The sequence below is a fragment of the Benincasa hispida genome, chromosome 9 (assembly GCF_027475165.1).
Source record: "Benincasa hispida cultivar pf3 chromosome 9, pf3_genome.v1.1, whole genome shotgun sequence".
Taxonomy (NCBI): Eukaryota; Viridiplantae; Streptophyta; class Magnoliopsida; order Cucurbitales; family Cucurbitaceae; genus Benincasa; species Benincasa hispida.
The window spans coordinates 21,981,692-22,006,313 of record NC_143486.1 but is presented as its reverse complement, the minus strand read 5'-3'; the positions used below and the strand labels follow the sequence as shown (position 1 = coordinate 22,006,313).

The window sequence follows — 24,622 nt, the reverse complement described above, 5'->3', positions numbered from 1 at the left end:
ATAAGAGTATGAATATTAAAAGAATATAATATACACTGCAAATTACACCGAATGAAAGAGAGAAAAGTCGTGGAATTAACTAATATAAGTAATAATCCAACCAGTTTAATTTTATATAGATATGGCGGAAAGCCTTGTTTAATTTCAAAATTTTAGGTCGGATAATTATTTGGTTTTTTATTTTTTTATTTTTAAAAAATTAAGTATATAAACACTACTTTTACCTCCAAATTTCTTTTTTTTTATCTATTTTTTATCAATAGTTTAAAAAATCAATCCACATTTTTAACACTAGAAAAAACGTAGCTTTTAAAAATTTGTTTTTGTTTTTGTTTTTTAAATTTGACTAAGAATTCAACTATTGTACTAAAGAAAGATACAAATCATTCTAAGAAATGTGGAGGAAATAGACTTAATTTTTAAAAATTAAAAACAAAAAAACCAAAATTATTACCAAACGAAGCTTAAGAATGTGTATTATTTTAAATACAATTAGGTGTAGGAAGTTTGAGCCACAAACTATGTGGTTATTAACACACTCGTATATCAGTTAAATTATACTCACTTTGGCTTTAAAAATATGTTTTTTTTCCGATAAATACAAACATATATATATATATATATAACATAAAACATAAACCATTCGAACTTTTAACTCTTGAATGGATAAAATATACACTTTGGTAGTGAGTTAATGATATAATAATAGTTAAAATACCATTTTCGCATTATATTTGGAGCTTGTTTTAGAGGTTGGGCTAATTTTAGTTTTTAGTTTAGGTATTTTCAAATGATCAATTTTAGTTAAAAAAATTCTTTGAAATTAGTCTTTAACCTAATTTATTGTTGATTTTTTTATATAAAAAAATTATTATCCAGTAGCCCTTTCTATATAAATTTTGGATAATATTCACATATCATATTTTCTTGTATGAAAATTTCTTAGATAATAATAATAATTTTCATGCAAAGAAATATAATGATGTGTTATTATATTCTAAAATTTATAGTGAAAAAATTAATATATAATAAAAAGTTTTTGAAAAGATCAATCATAAACTATCATTAGTAACTAAATTTAATATTTACTCAAAGCTAGAATTGGACCTATGAACTAAAATTGAAAATTAAAATTTCCAAAGTACAAGACCAAAAAATGGTATTTAAACTTAAAATAATACTATATCTATGTTGTTTATACTATAATTATTTTTTTTATATAAATAGATTTTTGGTTTAAATATTATCTTGGTCATTGTACTTTTAATTTTGGTTCATTTTGGTCCCTATATGTTCACAATATTCATTTTGGTCCCTATACTTTAAACTTTAGTTTATAAGTCTTTGTACTTTTAAAATGTTTATTTTAGTCATCGTGCTTTCAAAAAGTGACCATGTTGTTCCCTTCGTTTTCATCTTTACTTCATTTTTAAGAAATCAAAATGGACACTTTTTTTAACATTCAAGGACCAATATGAACAAAAGTTGAAATTACAAGAACCAAAATGAGTATTGTGAAAGTACATGGATCAATATGAATCCAAGTTAAAAGTATAAGGACTAAAATGAACTAAACTAAAAAATACAGGGACTAAAATAGTATTTGAATTTAATTTTGTAAAAAAAAAATAAATATAATTTGACACATTATGATATGTCGTTGGTGATATGTTTTTTATAATAAATCTAAACATATTATAAAAGTTAAGTAACTCATGCCGTGCAAAAATAATGTCATTGTATTAATCTCTTTAACACTAGGTTACACAAATATATATATATATAGAGGGAGATTTTTAAAAATAAAAAAATATTAAAGAAAAATATATAATATATTGATAGATGCTGAATTTCTATTCGTCTTTATCAATTTCTGTCAAAAATTATTTTACTATATCGTGTAAATAATTCTTTTCTTATTTTTTTATTTTTAAAAATCTCTCAAAAATATATATATATTCTTTAGATGGCAAGTCAACTTAAAAGTTTGACTAATTGTGTGGGGAAGTGATAAATGTGTAATTTTTCCAAGTTACGAGAAAACTGTCATATATGGTCCCCCTTGCATCGTTCACGTTTTAATTTATCCAACAATAGGAAAACAAATGTTAAATAATTAGTGTATTTCTTTAACTTTTAAGTTTGTATAAAATCTCTAAATCTATAAGAATATCTAATACGTCTCTAAAATTTTAATTTTATATTCAATCCATCCTTAAATTTTAAAATTAAACTTTCAATTTTATGTCACATTTAACTTCTTATACTTTAAAAATATTTAATACATTCTTGAATTTTAACCCATTTTTATCAAATAATTTCTTATTTTTTTAAATTTTATATCTAATAGGTCCTTGATGCCCATCCAACACATTTTTTTAATTCACATATCTACTAATTATAAATTTGAAATATTGGATCATACTAGACATAAAATTCAATTTTATATCTGATAGTTAAATTAATTATTTTTTTAAAAAAAAAACCAAATGAATATATCATAGGCTTATTAGATTCAAAATCGAAAGTTTAGAAAATATTATACACAAATTTTTAAGGTTATGGACTTATTAAACAAAAATTGAAAAGTCTAAAGATCGATTATTAGATACTTCTGCTTTTTGAAAGTTTAAGGACCAAAAAACACAAACATGAAAGTTTAGAGATGACATTTGTAATTTACAAAAACAAATGTTAAAGCTTAGTTGATACTTTTTAAAATATTTTCAAAACTACAATGTTTTTTTTTTAAATAATAATAATAATAAATTTTAGAGCAAATATCAATTTATATTCCTAGATTTTGGATTTGTATCCATTAAAATCTTGAATTAATAATGGTATCAATTTCAACTATGAACTTTCGTAAGTGTATCAATTTACGCTCTCCTCCAGATTTTGTTCTACAAATATTGTGTGGAACTCGTGATTTGAGTCAATTAAACTCCTAAATTTTCATAAGTCATACAATTTAGATATTTGAAAATCATCCATGTATTGATTCTCAAAGTCAAACACGTGTATACTTTTTCAAATATCGGTTTTATAAAATAGACGATTAGAGTAAATACATGAGAGATTTTCAAAGAAAATATTGACCAAGAGTCTAAACTGATCCATTTATGAAAAGTTTAGAAGTTGTATTAAATTTCACGTGAGATTTTTCTAAAAAAATATACTAAATGATGTAAATTGGTATACTCACAAAAATTCAAGATTTAAATTGATACAATTATTAATCCATGATTTAAATGGGACATTATTTTCAAGCAATAATACCCGAAACCAAAACCATTCAAAGTTGAGAAAATTTGATAAAAAAAAAAAAAAAAAGTGTTTTGTCCTTTTGGAGTTTGGTTCAAAAGAATGATCAAATTTTGTTTCCTTTTGCTCTTTTTTCAAGAATCTTGACTTTCGAACCTACGTTTGTTTTGTCGTAACCACAAGTGAAAAATAACTAATTAATTATTAATAATATTGATGAAGATAGAAATGAAAGTTAAAATAATCTACCATATTTCCTTTATTAAAAAAAATTATAAGATACTAATATTTAATGTTTGAGCGATTGAATTAGGTTCGAGTTAACAAACTTTCATTTCTTAATAGATAATGATTGAAGATGTTAAAACAGATTTAACTAAAATTCATTAACTCTCACTTATAGGTGTGACCCTTTGAACAGATATTAACCAATTAATTTTATAGAAATGAAAAAAAAATCTCAGAATAGATCTATAAATACATGATTCTAGTCTCCGATATATTGTGTCTCTTTAACCTCATATTCTCCATCTAAGTGTAAAGATTATCTACGCACTAGTTTGAGTTACACAGTTAAGAAAGAGTCAAATCACGTTCGCTCTACAACAAGAGAGTCACACAATTTTTCTCTTAGATTCAAGAATTTTATTTAAATGTTGTTGACTTTGACTTACACCCTTATATTAATCATAACATATTAAAGTTTATTTCTTGGACGTTTCTTTCTAAATTTTCTTCCCAAATCGCAAATTTAAAATTTGATAAAAGGAACTTAAAATTTGCCATTTCATTTTACTATTTTATTATATTATAAAATTTGAAACTTTAAAAATGTGATAAAGATGTTTTATAATGTTAATTAAGAAATAAGAAGATCGTCAGTTTATAAGTCAGCTTCATATATGAAACTTTTTTTAGTGAAATTAAAAGTAATGTTTTGAGGATTTGTATCTATAATGAACAATATCATATCTTCGAAGAATAAGGGTAAGAAAATGATTTTTTAATTAAAAAAAAAAAAAGAAAATAGCTAAAGCATTAGAAAAATAAAATCTCTCAAATTTATTTATTTGTATTATAGATGAAGAAAATGTCATATTTTGAATTTTATAAATCATTGGGGAGAAAAAAGAGGGGAGAGATTGGAAAAAAACCCAATGTTAAAAACTTTGTAAAGAGAATAAAGTCTTAAACTCGCACGTGAGATTGGACATGTTTGATTTGATTTATTTTATTTTATTTTATTGAGAGAAAAGTGCATGCTTGAATGATGTACTTAGGAGTTTGATCAATTTTAATGAGGTACTTTCAATAAATTTTAAATTTATAACGAAAATATTAATAGATAATAAAAAGATTTTGTAAAAAAAACAATAATAAACTAGCAAAAGGGACTAATTTTAATATCATTGAAATTACAAAGATAAAAATTAGACATTTGAAAATATAGATATGCCAATTCTTCTTAAAGTATTGTCTACCGTAATATATCAACTTAAGTTTTATGTGTTGATAATATGAACATTATGCCAGTTGAGCTACACTCTTGTTGGCTATGTATTCTGACTTTTGTAATGTCATTCCATCACTAATTATAACCCCATTCCCTTCCTGGCTCCCGACTCCTGAGAACTAATGAGGTGTACAATAAACAATTCTAATACAACATGATTGTTAACATAGTTTCAAATGTCATATTTTTAGTAAGGCCATGGTTATTAATCTGTAGTGAAAATTGATGTAATTGTAATGGGATTACATTGACAGGTCAATCGTAATGGATCACAATCACAAACATAACTAGATTGTCTTTATCATGTTTTATCGAGAATTATGAATCCGTCACATTTACTGCTACTGTTACCATTTAAGGTCAAATGATAACGATAATAGTAAAGGTAACAATAAATGTGACATATTCATACGTCTCATCCTATAAAAGTAACAATAACCATAACTGTAATGGTAACCGTAAGGATATCGGTTAGTAAGTCTCACGTAATTTTGAAACACAGTCAGATTGAGCTCGACTGGATTGCGTTCTTTGATTACAGACTAAGAAGTGGTCCCACATTTTATTACGATTACAAAACACAGGTAAACAACAACAAACGTAATTAAATGGGACTCATTTTTTAGATTACTATTGATTTATTACGTTTTCTCTAGAGTAAATGTGGCCTAAAGTAAATAATCAGCTAACCCAATCTCTTGGAATCATTTTATATTCACTACACTTTTCTTTTACTCCTATTAGTTTAAGAAGTTGCAATGTTACCCTTAAATTTCTGAAACATTTCTATTATAAGTACATTTTTTATTTTGAAATTATAAAGTTTAAGTTTAATATTAAATATTAAAAGAACAAAAGTATTTTTTTAATGAAGGGAAAAATTCAAGAGTATTTTTTTAATTAAAAAGTTATAAAAGAATAATGGTATCTTCTTTTAAATTTGTGTTTATTTGATCTTTAAATTTTAAAAATGTTTAATAAATTACTAAACTTAAATGGAATTTAGAAGGATTTTATTATCGAATGAAGAATAGTCTCTCAAGAATATTTATTTAGCCATCAAAATGTAGTTATTAAACCTAAATGAGAATACAAAAGAGACAGTGTTTCAAGTGACTAAATCAAATTTGTCAAAAATTTGGACAAGAAATCTTCATCATAATGAGCAACAAATCAAAATGGTTCATTTATGGTTTTCAATAGGACAAGTGTCCTATTTTTAATACACAAGAATTTCTTTCATTCTTCATCCTTGACAAACCTAAATTATTGGCATCCTTTTTCCATTAAATATATATATATATATATATATATATATAGTTTGAATCATTTATCTCATTGCCATTTTTAACACAAACAAAGAAAGTTGAATCAGTCTCTTTAGAATCAATATAAGTGCTTCTATAGTAATCAAATTAAACAATTTTGAGGAAATTGTATAGAAGGGAAAAAAATTAAAGAAACCATCCTTTTGATTTGCATTATTTCCTCTTTGATTTGGTAATCATAGAGAAAAACCAGCAAAAGTTTCTGAGTGTTGCATAGACTTGTCTCTTTATTTTTTTTACTAGCTTTGGTTCATTTGTTGATTTATTCCTTTTGGTTAGGTAAGAATGTATGGTTTGTTTGGGAATGATATGATTCTCAATCACACAAGTATTTATTGAGGCATATTCGATAATATCCTAATTGAATGTTCTTTACTTTTATGATTTCCTAAACCTTCCATGTTCGACATATTATAATCTTAATATATAAAGGATCGATTAGAATCTTTAATTGTGCAACTAAAGTAACAGAAAGTTTAAAATTAACATCTCATCTAATAACTATTTGATTGAAGGTGCGTTTATCCATCCGTAATATAAATTGGTGTAATTGGAATGGGATTTCATTGATGGATAAATCGTAATAGGCCTAAATCGCAAATATAATTAGATTGTTTTTTATCGCATTTACTTAGAATTATAAATTTGTCACATTTTACTGCTACTGTTATCGTTACCGTTATTGAATGACCCTAACGGTAAGATAACAATAAATGTAGCAAGTTCATAATTATCATATTATTACAATAACAATATCTATAACAATAAAGGTAAATGTAGTGAATCTCATGTAATTTTCAAACATAATCAGATTGAGCACCTCCCATTCTTCAATTAAATTGCGTGTTTTAATCACAAATTTGGAGGCGAGCCCTCCTACAATTTATTATAATTACGGAATACATATAAACAATAACAAACGTAATCGACTGAGACCCACTTTTTACTTTACCATTGATGTATTACATTTCAATTGGGGTAAACGTGGTCCAATTTCTTTGTTATGTTATCTACTTCAAAATCTAATCCAAATTCTGATATCTATAAAAATAGTTTTTGAAAACTAGTGTATGGGCAAATTCAAAAACTAGATTTTAATTTTAATAACTATTTAAAATGTGTTCAATAATATATTTATAAATCATAAAACTAATTGTAACTACCCATTAAAAATTAAGTTGAATATGAATTATTAATTACTAATTTATGAGCATGTTTAATGCTGAAAATTTCATATAAATATTATTTTGTAATTTCATATACTATGTAATACATTATATGATACATATTTTAATTTTTTTTAAAAAACAATTGAATATATGATATGATATGAAATACTATATTTATAAACACTTATCTTTTCTTAGATAATTCGACATTTTGAAATTTCAAATTCAAAATTTGAATACACTAAAACATAAAAATGTTATCAAAATTTGTACTAGTTAGATCACATAATATGAAAATAGTTGTAAAAACATAATCTAGATTGTCTACCAAATTCATACTCACTAGACTTGAAAACATTATAATAAAATCAGAATTGTCTACCAATCATACTTTCACTAGACTTTGAATCATAAAATATAATCAAGATTGACTACTACCAAAGGGGCCTGTTTCCTAAAGATAATAGGAAAACTATGGTAAAACAAAATGGTGAAAAAACAAACATAATTTTCAAAAATTAAATGAATATCAAAGGAGGCTTAAGATGTCAAATATTTGAGAACGAAAGAGCTTTCCTTAACTTGCATTTACGAGTTTATAATACATGATAGAGAATTTACAAAACTTGCACCATGCTATAGGCAAAATTTGGTGCATGAACTTTAGGAAAGTAGATAACGAAATCTTACAAAATATCAAGCTGATATAAAGGGATTGCACAAGCAAAGCCCATCTATGAAAATGGTGGAACAATAAGAAGACGCCATGGTTGAAGTTGTCCTATGATTATTTATGATTTCTGACCTTATCAAATATCGGGTTCTCAAGAACTTCCCTTGCCGAAGGACGCCGTGTCGGGTCGGGATCCACCATAGCCTGTTAAAGTTATCAATCAATCAGAAAAAACAGCTAAGAAATTGCAAGGTCCTGAGCATCTATCATGAAGTAAATAGTGAACATTTCCTTATCGTCTTACAAAGTCGATCTAAAAGTCCATGTTTTTATCAGAGAAAAGTTGCTTCTATAATTTATCTTCCTAATGGTATATGAGACATCAAATTCCCTTCTGCTTCATCCTGGATTTCATCCACTCAAAAGCTAGTTGAGATTTTAAATTATTAAATCTATCATTAAAAGACTTGAAGGAGTGTTGAGAATCCCACATTAAAAATGAAGATATCTTATACTTTAATAAAATAGATGAATTACTTCTCTCATTACCAATTGGTTTCATGATGAAGAGATCTTACACTTTTAATAAGATAGATGGGTTACTTCCCTGGTTACCAATTAGTTTTGAGATGAAACTCATGTTTATCTAAGATGTTATCAGATCGACATTCGATCCAAAAAAAAAATCCAATTAAAAATGATAAACTCAAAGAGGCATTGAGACGACATATTGAGGACCCTACACTGAAAATGAAGAGACCTCAAACTCCTTATAAAGTGGGTAGATTGCTCATCTCATTGTCAGTTGGTTTTGGGATGAACCTATGCTTATCAAATAAAGAGAAACTTGCAAAATACATCTTGGGGATTTTTGTTTTGATGAATTATGTTGCTGGAAAGCTAAAATCAGGCTTCTCAGACAACATTTCTACCCATAAAAGAATGTACGCAAGCAATCAGCTCAAACTATACAAATGTAGCATAGATACCTAAGAGAATATCTAAAATTAGTTTGTTCTCAAAAGGATATGTCTGGTTTTATTTATCTCATTCATCTTTCTAAAAGACATTTTGTATTCAGAAGGTTCAAACAAACAAAATCAAATATTCCTTTTGGCAAACATAAGTTAACATAATTTGGAGAACCTTCTAACTTCTAAGGGGAAAAAATAAATGCAGCTTCCTTTTGTATTTTGGAAGGTAGGGATGCAACTTTGTTCAGTTTTACTTTAGGTGGCCTAAGTTTTGACCTTTTGACAATGACAACTTTTCACATTTTTAGTGGAAAGTAAAATTAGTGGGAAGAAAAGCAAACATAGGTAAGTATATAATGACCAGATTCCACCACAAGGTTCACCAGAGGATGAGTCCAGGCCAAAAGGCATAGTCAGTAGAAATGAAGAGAAACCACCAAAATACGACATTAGTAATCAATACCTTGATTAAGTTTTGGAATTGCAATGAATGACCAGGAAGGAGTGGCAATTTTCCCTCCTTAAGGTTCATGAAATGCATTTCTGGTAATGTGGATCCTCGGACAATCTCATAAATAGCAGCTCCCAAGGAGAAAATATCAACTTTGTCAAGATAATCATATCTTTCATTCAGAATTTCTTGAGGCATATAGCGCGCATCACCCTCCTCAATCGGTAGGCTCTTATCAAGAAGGGTAACACATCCAAAATCACCAAGTTTAAAGACACCATCTTTGACATAAATATTGTCAGGTTTCACGTCTAAATGAGCTACTCCTTTCTCGTGCACAAAGAGCAATGCCTTTGCAATCTGTTTGTAGTTTCATTGTCAGCAGAGAAGCCATGAATTTCAAGAGTTACCAGTTCTAGAACTTAAAATTTGGAATGGATAAAGCTAACATATTAAATATTTTAAGGCTACATAAGAATTGGAATGTATAAAGATAAAACATTAGTACATAATTTATAACATTCTGGATCATTATTTTTCAGAAGAGGCATTTCCTGTTCAAATTAACGTATTGAATGAAGTGCAGAAATAAAAAATTTAATCTTCCAAGTAACAAATTAGAATTAAGCTTTCATTAATGTCATCATGTGTTAACAAAAGAAACATTTTTGGAATGAAATGTCATATGCAGAGAATGTAATGTTTCACAACTCAACGGAACTAAACCTCACCTGATACAAGGCTCTCAGTGCATCTACCTCAAAGAATGGGTGAGAATACCTGCCAATTGATAAACTACAATCACAGAGCTCCATTTGAATATAGAGTTGTTCATTTTCAAACCATGAAGAGTAGTATCCAACAATGTTTTCATGAGATCCTACACGTTCAATAGAGGATAACAATCAAGAAAAAATAAAAAATTGCACCAGAGAAGAAAAAGAGAACAATGACAACAGATAAATACAATAAAATGGAAAACCATATCTAGATAAATCTACTAACCTAAAGCTGCCAAAGCTTGAACTTCCATCAAAGCTCTCCTCCTACAAAGGGAAGGAAAAATCTCAATTACACATTTGCTAGTGTTTAGAGGTTAAACATATACAGACACGCACCAAAAGAAGTAACCTTTCTATGTCTTGATTCAACGGTCTTGTGCTTTGTTTGACAGCATATAAGCAGCCATCAATCCTCTTCAATACCTTGAAGACACGGCTAAAATTTCCTGTCCCTATTTGCTGAAAATAGACTGAAGTTAATGCAAAATTTGATAGCCTGAATTGAATATGAATAGAAAATATCCCAATCTCTATCAGCAGAAGCTTGCAGACACTAAGTAGATGTTTCTGGATACCTTTATCTCATGAAAATCAGTGTGATATCTTGAAAGACCATCTCCACTAAACAGCGCAGGAAAAAATCCTACACAAAATTGAAAAACACGAAACTAATTCATTTCCTAGAAAAATCTATCATACTGCAAAAGACAATTTCAAAAAAAATGTTTTTTGTAAGGAAACAAGACCTTTCATTGATATAACGAAAAGAATCTAATGCTCAAACTTACAAGAAACGATATTAAAGGAAAATACAACAATGGATAAAACAGAGAAGAAGCGATTTCAAAAAAATGTTTTATTATTTTTTATGTCATTAAGAACTAAGTGAACTGTACCTGCACATTTTGTTCTTTGATTACCAAATGGGTCTACGCCTACATCTGAAGCATCTTTCAAGTACGGGTTCTTCATGCAAGGAGGAGGCATAACTCGACAGCGTAGAGCAACTGCAGATTGAGAAACATAGTTTTGTTTCTTCGGCATTGCCATTGTCTCTTTCTCCATATCCACATCATCTGATCCAAACGTGTCATTTCCAAGTTCCACAACTTGTTCACAGCCAGACAAACTCGGACTCAAAGGATGTACTAAAACACTTTCTGTGCCAAAATGAATATTAAATGAAGAAAACTATTACATTACAACATTCGAACAACTTAAATCACTAATTTCAGAAACGAACACAAGGCTGTCAGATTTCAAAAATATTCCAGATCAATGTCCCCATATTGATCAATGACTCCAACACTAATTCTCTTTAGTTGCAAGTGATTAACCATTTACCATTATTGATTTGGAAAGTTCAGCTTAATATGATTACAATTAAGCGTATATCATTTGCACGTGATCATCTGATTTCTTATATCAATCCCACTCAATACAGTTAATTAACTGAGATAAAAGTTCAAGATCGTCAACTTACCATGTATTTTTCTCTTAGTTTTAACAGTATTAATCTTCTCTGGAGATTTGGGGCAAGGAATGCATTCCTGCCAAGACAAGGACAGCCAGAAAAATGAGAGAAACAGCTTTTTCTTCTGAAAAAGAAAAACACCCTGGGTTTGGCCTGGTTAGCTTTCTCCATTAACTTCTCACCTGGTTGCTATCCACACCATTCAACAAATTTTGATTGTCCGGGGTGATATAGTCAGGGGTACTGCAATAAACAACCCAAGAATTATCTGGTCAGTTACAGAGCAGCCTTAAGTCTCACCAACCATCATTAAGCATCCATGAATACCAATCTCAATATTGACAAGCAAAAGTAATTTCTAAAAGTATTCAATAACTAGTAAATCATAATACATTATTCTATCTATTTAAGTTAATGTCACAGGAACTGACATCCATTTTGTAACTAATAAGCAACTTAAACAGCAGCTCAAACCAACTCACAAATGGTAAAAAGGGAAAAGGAAGGAACAAATGAAACAAAACTCACCAGAAGAAGTCTTGGCTAAGAATGAAATCTCTGTCCTCAAAGTTAGGAGAGGGGGAAGGGAGAGCATCGGAAGCGTTGACCGTCGGCGGTGCTTCAGATTCAGGCAAGTCCTGGAAGCAAGCGGCGGTGGAAGCAGCGGCGGAAGAAGAGGAGCGGTGGAGGTGGAGAGGAGCAAGTGAAACTTGCCCTAACTGAACCTGCAAGTGCCTCGTCAATGTGCCTTTCATCTTCTTCCTCCTCGTCGTCATCGTCGTTCTTAGGGTTCTGGATTTTCTCCTCATCAATATGCTGAAGCCTTTCCTTCCCACGCTCTCCTCTTCCACTGAAACGCCGCAGAATATATATATTTAATAAAAATTGATTTTTTTTTTTTCTGGCGGCTTTTTTTTGTTTTTTATTTTTGCCGTTGTTAATTCAAATTGCGCGGGGAGAGTAGGGATTGTCTGTGGTCGGGACTAGAGTAAGGTGGTTGAGAATGGGAATGGACTCCATTGATTGGATGCCTGACGATTAAGATCTACGGTTTGGATTGCTTGATGGGATTGATTTGATTGGCGTGCCTTGAAAGCTAGAGGGAAAAAATGGTAAGATTATTCTTATAACTTTAAATAAATCTAATACAAACGTAAGCTTTCACTTTCTTGTTTGATGGCTCTAACTTTTTAAAGTTGATCGGATGTATTAGACACGAATTTACAGGTTATATTTTGAGAAATAAAATTTCATCTTGTGTTTGATAGATTTGTTGAATTTAAAAATGGTAGATATGTTGCATTTAATTGGAAGTTAACAATTCATTGAGAACCTCTTGAGGTAAGTTGATATTAAGATTGTGATAACTAATAGTCAATATGTTATAAATGCATATAGAATAAAAATTATTAAATATTGACTATTGCTTTTGGTACATAGAATGATGATGTTAATTCGTCAACTAATTGAAATTGAGCAATATTATTTTTGGGAAAGTATTGAATTGGATTCTATACTTTTTAACATTGAATTGGATTCTACACGTAATTAAGTGTTGCAATTGTTATCTTTGGTTAAATTTTCATTAATTCGTCCATTAATTTTTGTAAATAACTGTTGGAACAACTACCTCTGGTGGACAAAAGACAATTGCGATTGAACGGCGTTGGATGTCGGAATTTCACCTGCAAAATAGAAAATTTTGCATTACCGCATTACATTTTAGTTTTAGAAGTTTTTATCACCGCATCCTCTTTGATTACCGCAATCATTCGACATAGATGAATTTAGTAAGTTACCGCATAATGTCTCTTTGCCAAGTATGATTTCAATGATGAAAAATATGCTTCTGTTTCTTTCATATATACTAAAGTCAACTTAACTTTAAGATAGTCACCTCATGAAATATTGCTAGAAGTTAGGGGTTTTGCTAGCTTTCTTTCAAACTCTCTTTACAAAACTTTCTAAGAACATCGCATGACTTATTTTAATCTTTTGGCAATAAGGACATTGCCGCATTTTAAATTTGGAAGTGAGGTATTTATTTTTGACCTTGCTTTTCTAAAAAAAAAAAAAAAGAGAGAGGGAGGGGAAAATTTTGAGAATAACAACTCCACTGTCAATGCAATAGGAAACCCATGTTGATAAGAGTTAAGTTGTGAAAGGCACTTACCCATAGTTGGATGTCCGCATGACACACGTGGAGGCAAGCCAAAACGAAAGTAAGTCACAAGGATCAACACATAAATAAATGATCACATCTCCATTGCCAAGTAGACATGAGTTTAGTCTGAGAAAGAGCACATTGCTCGTAGTTGGATGTCTGCATGACACATGTGGGGGCAAGCCAAAACGAAGGCAAGACACTCGGATCAGTGCAAGGTCAGAAAAAAAAAATAACAATGACAAGAAATATACAAGGGTAAAATCATTTGACACCCTGGTGATTTTTTTTTGTTTCTTTTTGAAATAAATCATGCGATGTTCCAGAAGTTAGTAAAGTCTTTTTGAAGGTTAAGCTTGCGGTCCCTAGGTCTTAGAAAAAATTTGAGAGAAGACTTGAATAAGACTTAAGAAAATTTTGGTATATAGGATTTGAACGAAGTATCTTTGAGAAATCTAGGAAAAGAACATTGCGATTGACTTGCTAAAGAAATCTTTAGCTTATGCTTGAGGACAAGCATTGTTTAAATTTGGGGGTGTGATAACGGGCAGAAATGCACGTTATCATAGTGCTAAGTTCTTAGACAATATTAGATTGCGTTGATGAAATATGTTAATTTTCATCCATTAAGCATCAATTTCATAATATTGCGATCGCATGTGTTCATCGTATTAGAACAGTTGATTTTTGTATTTTTGTGCAGAATATGCGATGATGCAATGCAAAAATTGCGATCATAGGAAATCATTGGTCGAGCGCAACTTCACCGCAAGGCTTTGTGATGATTATGTTCGCAAATATTCGTCCGAGAAGGATCACCACAACTTGGTCAGCGCAACATGGTGGGCGCATCTGGGTGAAAGGTTAATTAATCGTGATGGGACAGAAAGCTGATGACAGTCAAATCCGAATTAAGTTAACAGCCGTTAATGATCACAAGTACATTCAGTTTTTCGGTGACAAATATTCAGTGCATCAATAAGGAATTAAAGCCGTCCCATCTATACAATCATGAGAGAGAAGCCGCTGTTCACCTTGGATGTCTATAAATACTAAGGGTAGCTTTCAGAAAAGGGGTTCACCAATTGATTAGTTCACCATTCTTTAGTTCGAAGTTCATACACACGTCCTTATTCATAGTTTCCTTTCATTTTAAGGCGGACGCGAGGGACGAGGTTGTGCTAGCAGATCGTTCCGGTAAGCTTGGGAGAGCGCCGAAAGCTTACAGAGAGAGAGCCGACGCCTGTGGAAGCGGGAACATCTCTAGAACCGAATAGAGATTGCAAGTAAAAGCCTCGGTCAGCAAAGAATTGCTACTAGGCTCTCTACCTTTAACTTCCATTGATATTTTGTGCTCAAACTCATTTATAAAAATTGAATTTCCTTCTCTATAATTGTTCACTCTCTGCTATTTACGCATGAGTAGCTAAATCAGTTGAGTGGGTTTAGAAGCATTTAGCTAGCACAACTAGGGAATCTTTATTCTTGCGATTATCTTGTATTATGAATGCTTCATTCGTCCATTAGAGATACTCGGGAGGGTAGTCTAAGGACAGGATCTAGACTTGGGAAGGTCAGGTTAGAATCTAGGCTCGGAAGAGCCATGTTAGAATGCATAATCAAGAGATAGGAGCTTAGGAATGAGCACTATTTGTTATTAACGCATCGTATACATCCTAGAGATAGGATATGATTGTATGAGGTCACCTTGCTTTTATGCATTTTGTATCATCGCATAGGACAAGAGTAGAGACTTAGGGATAAGCTCTATGGACATTTTTGCATTCAACACATGCGTCCCAAACTTAGGAGCATCACATTTGCATTGGAAAATGGCTTACTGTACATGGTTGTAACATGATCGCATAGTCTGATGCATTCCCAAGTAACGCTAGCTAAAGATCTTCTCAACCCGTTCATCGCATACTCATTGCATCTCTCACATAACTGACTTTTCTCAAATCCGCCGCATTTGTTTATTTTCTCATCAACGCAATCAACAACAAACCAACAAATTATTTACTCGGTTATCGCAAAGTTTTCATAAAAATTATCAACGCAATCTGTTTTCACAAGTTCTTGTGTTCGACCCTGGACTTACCAGGAAACTCAGAGGAATTTACACTTGAATTCCGCTAGGGAAACTTGAGTGCACAATGTAATTTCATCAATGCATAGCATCCACATTTCCACTTCATAAAATCAAGCATCAACCACCCTTTGGGTTTTCACTCCGAGAATACCCGGGGCTCTTTAGTGGTGGTGTCGTCCCCACGGCGTTCGTGTTCGTGCGTTGTTCATGCTACTGTTGTCGATGCTACTGCTGGGTGTTGGTAGATCACGTGGAGGTTTCCACTGCATTGGAATTTCGAAGTGCGAAGACTATTTTCAACTGGTATGAAACTCTCTCCCTTGTTATTTATCTTGTTCTTAGCATGTCAATAATTAGTTTTTGTTTGCATAACTGTATGTTGAATGTATATTGTTGTATTTCGGTCACTGTGAAATTGAAGCGATCCAAACGCGCTCATGGAACTCTTCAGTAAGAGATCCTTAACCCTCACCTATGCAAATCTAAGGGCAATCCCGAATAAACAGGAGTTCATAGTTAGCTCAGGATTAAGATCGAGCTACCTAGGTTATCTAGGTGAAATAGCCAGTCTTATACAATAAACATCGTTATAAAGTAAGAGTGATTTATTTCTTAGTCCTGATCTTATGCAAACTCATTGCATAGGATGCCCTCACTCCTCATGTCATAACATGTACGAATTAGGATCACATCGCATGTAGCACTTTACAACTTTATGTAACAACTACAGAGTAGGCCACATCCAATGGTGTTACCAGAATAAGGTACCCAACCTTATTCATGTACCATAGATCATTTTGACTATTTACTCGAACCTGATCCACTCTTATGTCTCCACATAAAGTTCAAGTACTCATACAATAGTCATGGGTCTTAGTTTATTGGATTTAAACTTTCATACAATTTATGAAATCAATAACAAGTATATCGATTATAGAAAATGTTTATCATTTTACAAACTGCGAGTTTTAGGACATAAAACCCAACACAATTAAATACATAAGATTCAAATTATAACTTTATGGAGAATTGATTTCTTTAAATGTGATTCAAATAATTAATTATTTATTTGAATGAAATCCATATAAATAAATTATTTAATTTGAATAAGATTCAAATTAAATAGATATTGGGAGGATTAATTTATTTGAATATGATTCAATTAAAATTAATTAATTTAATTGAGATTCAAATTAAAGAGAATTTGCATAAGATAGATATTTAAATATGATTTAAATATTTTAAACCTTTTAATATGAGATATTAAATAGGAAGATATTTTTTATTAGATATTATTGAATATTTATTTTAAAATATATGTGAGGGATTCTCTTAATAGGAGTGACCGAGTAGAGATTTATAAACAGGGCCCTAGGGAGCCCTCATGGCACTCCCTAACACTCTACATCATAATCTCTACAACCATTCTGCAAAGATTTCTCTCCTATGAAAATTCTTCCAAATTTTGGAAAAGGGTTCTCTAAATTTTTTCCCCTATTCCCTTAGATCCTTACCAGAGTCGTAGCAAGGAAGATCTCGTGGAATAGGAAGATATCAAGGAGAAATTTTTCGGTTTGAGGATAAGATTTTGTTGTTGTTGTTTATTGGCAAAGATATGATGCTTAACCTTTTCTTCTAGTTTTTGTATTTTTAATTCTTTCAAGAAATCAAAGAACACGATCAGACGTTTCCATTAGGATTCAAATCCCTTTACGTCGAACCTTGTTAGTTGGAGGTTAAGGATCGCATGTTGGTTGTTGAGATCTTCACCGGCTATGGTTGTTCGTGATTATCATTAGCTAATCGAGGGCTTCGTCGGAGTCATCCGTTTGAGTCTTTGTTATTAGAATCGTTGCTCGTAGAAGGTTAGATCTCCGTTGGAGTCACACCACATGTGTTTTGGAGATAAGCTTCTAGCTATCGTGGTTTGCATAGTTTGTTGTCAGATTGCTGCTCGTGTGGATTGCAAGAATCATACGCGTCACCGCAACTCATCATTTATCGTTGCTATCATCGGAACTCATCGTTGTCATTGTTAAGAGACCACTTGAAGCCGCCATCGCTGCTTGTCATTGCCAATTGGGGTTGCTTATCGTTGCTGCTTGAAGCCATCACCGTTGTCGTTGGTAGCCATTTGCGGCCACCTATGCTTCTTACAATATTTTTCTAATCTTGAATTTCTTCTTCTTGAATTAGATATATGTGGATCTAATTTGCCCATGGTTTTTTTTTTTTTTGGTCACAGAGATCTAATTCACCCACGACTTCCGCCTTTAAAATTTATTCTTTAACATGATTGTGGGAACTGGGAAGTAAGCTATCGTGCCTTTATTTTCTTTATTTTGCAAAGATTTCCTTTTTGTATCGGTAGATCACTCCTTCCAAAGATGATGCCAATTGTTGATGTCAATTCTTGGCCAAGGAAAATGCACCGACAACAACAATAAATTTATAATTTAGGGAAGAGATGACCTACAAAACAAACAAAAAGGACTCTAATGCCTAATTCAAGAAAAGAATTGTAGAATAGAGAAGAAGTTGGAAGTTTTTAGTTATAGGAAATTTGATATAGGATGTATCTTAAATCTACTGGGATTAGAATATGAGACTTTCCTAATCTTAAACAATATTTAATCTTATTCTATTTTATTTTCTTATTTTACATTATCTCACATTATCTTGATTTACCTTATATTATATTCATTTTTAGCTTTATTCCGACATACCAAAATTCACTCATCAACAATAATCAATAATTTTGTTTATTTAAAAATACTTTTTTTTTGGCAATATTTTATCGTAGCGTAGGCATTTTTTTAATAGAACAGCTGTAGGGAATGAGAATCGAACCTCTAGGAAAGGAAATCATGCAAATCATCGTTGAATAAAGCTCACTTTGGAGGAGATAATAATCGTTGAATAAAGCTCACTTTGGAGGAGATGATAATAATAATAATAATAATAATAATAATAATAATAATAATAATAATAATAATAATAATAATAATAATAATGTATTGGCTTCTTTTTAATTCTCAAATAAACCTTTAATAACATGAATGGTTTAACTCCGATAAAACTAGATGCACATTATCTAGGATTTCTATTTAGAGGACAATACATGAACATTTCTAAGAATTTCAATGTGAGACATCTCTCGATCTCTAATTAAGACTAAAGAATTTATAAAAAAAAAACTTCACACCTACAACCACTTTTGGTTGTAACTTCGCAGCTACAAATCCAATCTGGCTTTACTAAGAGCTGCATTAAAACATGTCAACCAAAATTCTTCAAATAGTCTTTTGAAGACCATTTCTAAATTAGGAAGGATATAACCAAACCTTGTTTCTCAATTATTTATTAATTAGTTTTTCTACGATAATCAACAAGGAAAACCAAACTATTTTTAAAATAGGCATGTAGAAGGCCTGGTCTATTTTGATGGTACTTTTAGGGTAGTTTCGATAATTTATGGACCACCTCTGTAGGCTACACAATCACCCACATAGTGGCCGTGTCTAGCAAAAGTCAGAAAAGAATTGACGAAGCTGACGACCACCCCTGCAGGCTACACAGTCACCCATATAGGGGACATATCTAGCAGGAGTCAGATCCTTGTTGGCGGAGCTGACGACCACCCCTGCAGGCTACACAGTCACCCACATAGAGTGTCTAGCAGAAGTCAGATCGTTGTTGGCAGAGCTGACGACCACCCATGCAGGCCACAAAGTCACCCACATAGGGGTCGTGTCTAGCAAGAGTAAAATCCTTATTGGCGGAGCTGACGACCACCCCTGCATGCTACACAGTCACCCACATAGGGGCCGTGTCTAGCAGTGTACGCCATTCAGAATAACCCGTACAACAACACATATAATCCGGGTTGGTGGAATCACCCTAACTTCAGTTGGGGAGGTAACAACGACCAAGGAGGCCAGAGGAATTCACAAGGAATGTAGAGCAAACCATCTTTGAAGTCTTTAACCTACGTGAACATAATTCAACTAATTAAGATGCATATCATTGACCAAAAATCTACTTTAAAAATGTAATGGCAAATTACAATAATATTCCTTAATTTCCGAGTGTTTCTAATAGATTCACGAATCTTAAAATATGCATAAAGATTTCTAATCTTTTAATTTTGTCTCTATTAGATTCATGAACTAAGTGTGGAGTTAATTCTCCTCAAGACGGTGCCTATTTTAATTAACCATTCTTGATTCAGATTACAATTTTTTTACGGACTTTTTGGAGTCTAATATCATATTAGATAATATAACTTCCACTTCAAAACTAATTGACGATAGGAGGAGTAACACATCTATCTTATAAATATCGTGAGATACTTTTCCAATGTAGGATCCTCAATGAGATGAAGTTGTTTAGCCCCATAATGTAAGAAATTAATGAGTCATGAGCCACCAATAGATTTAAGAATAAGTCAACACCTAGTAAATATCATTATAATTTTAATTTATGCCCAATAATTTTTTGACATATTTGAAATTTTTTTAAAACCAATCAATCTATGGAAAAGAAATTAATTTTTTTGACGAAATATACTAAACCATAAACTGTGTTTAAGTAGATTGATAAATTTTTAAAAAAATATTAAATATGTCAATAATCTATTGGATATAGAATTAAAATTTGATGCATTAATTAAAAAGCCTATAAAAAAGTCACTACCAAAATTACAAAATCTTAAGTTAGACTAAATTTGTAATTTAATTTTTTATGATAGAAATAACGAATTAGTTTTCCAAAATTGCCCTTCTATAATTAGTCCAAAATCCCAAGCCGACAGGTCGATTTTCTAACTCAAATCGCTTGGGCACAAAGCTAATTACGTCATGTACAACTACGTGTCGTTCACTGGCCGAACAAAAACGGAATAATCAGGCACAACGAAATGACAAAAATACCCCCAAACACCATCTGGAATCACTTCACAATCCCCAAGTCAAATCCGTAACTTCACTCAAACCCCAACCCTTCGAAGCTTGAATTTGTTCTGTTCTTTCTTCTAAAACCATCATCTTTAAGATTCTTCATCTTGGTTTTCATCTGAATCTCAATTCCTTTGATTCTCTCTAATGGAGACCCTCTCCGCTTTCCCTTCCCCTCCATGGCCCAATCCCAACTCTAACCCCAACCCCCCACCCGCCATCGCCGACTCGGAACGCTTCGTTTCCGATTCCGTCTCATCGGCGCCGCCTCAAACGACGGAGCCGACCGGTTTGTCTCCGGCGGTTGAATCGCTTGCTTTGCAGCCTTCTCTGCTGCATCTTTCCTTCAATCAAGACCATGGCTGCTTTGCTGCAGGGACTGACCGGGGGTTTCGGATCTACAATTGCGATCCGTTCCGCGAGATTTTCCGGAGGGATTTTGACCGTGGGGGTGGTGTTGGTGTTGTTGAGATGCTTTTTCGTTGTAATATTTTGGCTCTTGTCGGTGGTGGGCCGGACCCTCAATATCCGCCTAATAAAGTCATGATTTGGGATGATCATCAGAGCCGGTGTATTGGGGAGCTTTCGTTTCGCTCTGCTGTTCGTGGTGTTCGTCTACAGAGAGACCGGATTATTGTTATTTTGGAACAGAAGGTTTTTGTGTATAATTTTGCGGATTTGAAGTTGCTGCATCAGATCGAAACTATTGCGAACCCTAAGGGTCTTTGTGCTGTTTCCCAGTTGAGTACTTCGCTTGTGCTTGTCTGCCCTGGATTGCAGAAGGGGCAGGTTAGGGTTGAGCATTATGCCTCTCGGCGGACAAAGTTTATTATGGCTCACGACTCGAGGATCGCTTGCTTTGCGCTTACGACGAACGGGCAGTTGCTAGCTACAGCTAGCACCAAGGGAACTTTGGTTCGGATATTCAACACATTTGATGGAAATTTGCTTCAAGAGGTGTGTTAGTGTTCTTGAAATTGAAGTTTTTTTTTCTTGGTTTGTTCTGAATTGTTAGAATTTTAGTGTAATGAGGACGTTGAACTCTAGTTTTTGTTGTTTTCCCCATTTAGTTTTGAGATTGTTGGAATGTGCCCATTAACGTGGCAATGAATTTACTTTGTGATATCTGGTTATGATGTACAGGTAAGGAGAGGTGCAGATAGAGCAGAGATATACAGTTTGGCTTTCTCATCGACTGCCCAATGGCTGGCAGTCTCCAGTGACAAGGGCACTGTCCATGTATTCAGCCTTAAAGTCAATTCTGGATCTCTTGGGAATGATATGTCTCATCAGAACGATTCTTCTCTTTCCGTGGCACCATCTGGCTCCTCATTTTCCTTCATCAAAGGTAATAAAACCCCCCTTTTCCATTTCCATTATATTTGGTTATTAATCATTTCATTTCAATTGCTTTATAATCACTTAGTACAACAGCTAGGGAATCCTTAAATTTACTTGCACACTCTAAAAGATAATGCTTAGACTAGAAGGCAACAACAGATTTTAGTGTTGGGCTGATACTGTCCACATTTTATTTGTAATATATGTTTCATTTTTCAGCAATACAACATGAAAGACAGAGATTGGAGATTATCCTTATTATTTTGTAGCATACTAATGTCAAGTAACGTCCAATGTTCTTTTTTGCCTCTGGATATAATGAACACTCTTGCACCTATAGGTGTCTTGCCAAAATATTTCAAGTCAGAGTGGTCTGTTGCTCAGTTTCGCTTGCATGAAGGCTCTCAGTATGTCGTTGCTTTTGGTCACCAGAAGAATACGGTAGTAATCCTTGGAATGGACGGAAGGTACCATGTCTTTGTAGCTCTTTTCTCACTATATTTATTTCACTTGACGATTATTATGCAGAATAGCAATTAAGATGAGGGTTGTTTGGAAAACCTGACTATAAATTTGATATTTTCAGATAAATATATAGTTAATGTGAAACGTTTCTATTTTCATAGTCTGCAAATAGATAATTCTTTTTTCTGCTTTAACTTGAACCATTTGTTAGTTGGTACATTTTCTTTTCTTTAGCACTACCCTAAATTGTGAAAGCGTCCATTCAATCTGGTATTATCAATGACTCCCCTTCGTTAACATCGATAAAATTTACTTTCTTCCATTTCCTCAACTTGTAGAACCATTTTCTTTTACCCCCTCTATTTCCATGTTCTGTTTTGTTGTATTACTGCGGTTTTGGAGTTTTAGAATCTTGATATGCCATTTTTAATTGTATGTAGCTTCTACCGATGCCAATTCGATTCAGTGAATGGAGGAGAGATGACACAGCTTGAATATCACAACTTTCTAATGCCAGAGGAAGCCTTCTAGCTCAATGTTCTCTTTATTTCGGTTATGTCGTATGTATGTTCTTTTCCTGCAACCTCCTAAGCCTGCTGTAAATAGATCTATGTACATGTATAGATTGGCCTATGTCCGTCTTAAGGAAAAGAAAAAGAAGAGAAGAGAATGCTACTGTTGCCACTCATGTTCATATTTAATTTTTCTCGTCTTATTTGCTATTCAAACAAGGAGACAGAAAAAAGAAAAATGAAGAGAAGAAAATATGACTAATGAGATTTCTTTAGATAACTTTGTTGTAATACAATGGGGATTTGAATGACAATGTTGTGATCTTCCTGTATTTACCTGATGAAATCGAGACAAAGGTGTAGCACTAACAAAATATTAACCTAGGAATTTATGCTAAAAAGGAGAAATGCCTTTGCATTAGGGTGCACATTCCTACAAGAAAAGCGTCTAGGTAGAAAAATTGAATTAAATGATCAAGAAACTAGGTAGCTCAAGTAGTCTACATCCATTTTAGAGGAATAGTTTTTGAAACTATAGTCTGTGTTCTGCATCCTCCATTCATCGTCTTTGAGGTATCAAGGACATGTTAACATGTTGGGTGTTTAGGAATAGGCTTATTTACAGTGAACAGAATTAATGTACAGTGGAATATGAGTAAGATAGTTGATGGAGCTAAGAATATTTTCTGGTGATTACAGGTGTAAGACGCCTTTCTTGGTCTGATCAAGTGTAGCATCTGTTTTTATCATGTAGCCATTTTTGCTTGAAATAGGTGTTGGATCGTTATATACTGTGTTTTTGGAGATAGGAACACCTAGATTGAGAATAAGGAGAGTGTTAGAACTTAGAAAATTTGAATACTGCCTGTAAGTATTAGCAGAACTCCGACCAAAGATAACCTCTAGGATAAGTTTTTAATTTTGTAGATTAGTCGAAAGCGAAAAGGTAACATAGATGTCCAGATTTGCCAACAAAGCATAACTTAATTGGCATATAAGTGAGTAACTGTGAGGTTTGATATAGATGCCTAGAGATTTTGTCGGTGTTGGAATGTTAAGAGTGTTGCATTTTGGTGGTTCTGTTAGTTTGCATGTTAGAACATGAGAAGCCTTTTGCAATGGATGATGGGTCAAGAAACTTTTGTACAAGCAACATTTGAACTATAAGATAAGATACACATACACTTGCTTTTGATGGTGGCTATAGTAAAAAATATGATGGGAAGAGACCTCTTGGATGGTATTTGTATGGTTGGAAGTTGTGAAGTAAAACACGCTAGAACTATCCATATTGTGTCTATAACATACTAGGTAATTAATGTTTGTTTAGTCCATTTATTCTAAAATTGATTTCAAGTCAGTCCCTGAAATTTAGAATTGTTTGTAAGATAATCAACATAGGGATTTATTTGACACTTTTGAGACGTGGGGAAAGAACAATTTTAGGTTATACATTGGCTTATTA

General features: G+C 32.2%; 2 protein-coding genes across 2 annotated transcripts; one reads left to right on the top strand and one right to left on the bottom strand.

Annotated features, from left to right (window-relative positions):
• Positions 1 to 7,829: 7,829 nt before the first annotated feature.
• On the bottom strand, positions 7,830 to 12,493 carry WEE1 (WEE1-like kinase). The gene is made up of 10 exons (XM_039020824.2): positions 12,157 to 12,493; positions 11,811 to 11,871; positions 11,638 to 11,704; positions 11,051 to 11,314; positions 10,730 to 10,797; positions 10,504 to 10,613; positions 10,378 to 10,418; positions 10,104 to 10,252; positions 9,385 to 9,732; positions 7,830 to 8,151 (listed from the first exon to the last, which is right to left on the bottom strand). The coding sequence occupies exons 1-10, from the start codon at positions 12,435 to 12,437 to the stop codon at positions 8,062 to 8,064; spliced, it is 1,479 nt and encodes a 492-aa protein (XP_038876752.1). The 5' UTR covers positions 12,438 to 12,493; the 3' UTR covers positions 7,830 to 8,061.
• Positions 12,494 to 20,836: 8,343 nt separating this feature from the next.
• On the top strand, positions 20,837 to 23,489 carry LOC120069125 (autophagy-related protein 18a). Its single transcript, XM_039020811.2, has 4 exons — positions 20,837 to 21,796; positions 21,983 to 22,187; positions 22,521 to 22,647; positions 23,086 to 23,489. The coding sequence occupies exons 1-4, from the start codon at positions 20,987 to 20,989 to the stop codon at positions 23,174 to 23,176; spliced, it is 1,233 nt and encodes a 410-aa protein (XP_038876739.1). The 5' UTR covers positions 20,837 to 20,986; the 3' UTR covers positions 23,177 to 23,489.
• Positions 23,490 to 24,622: the final 1,133 nt, after the last annotated feature.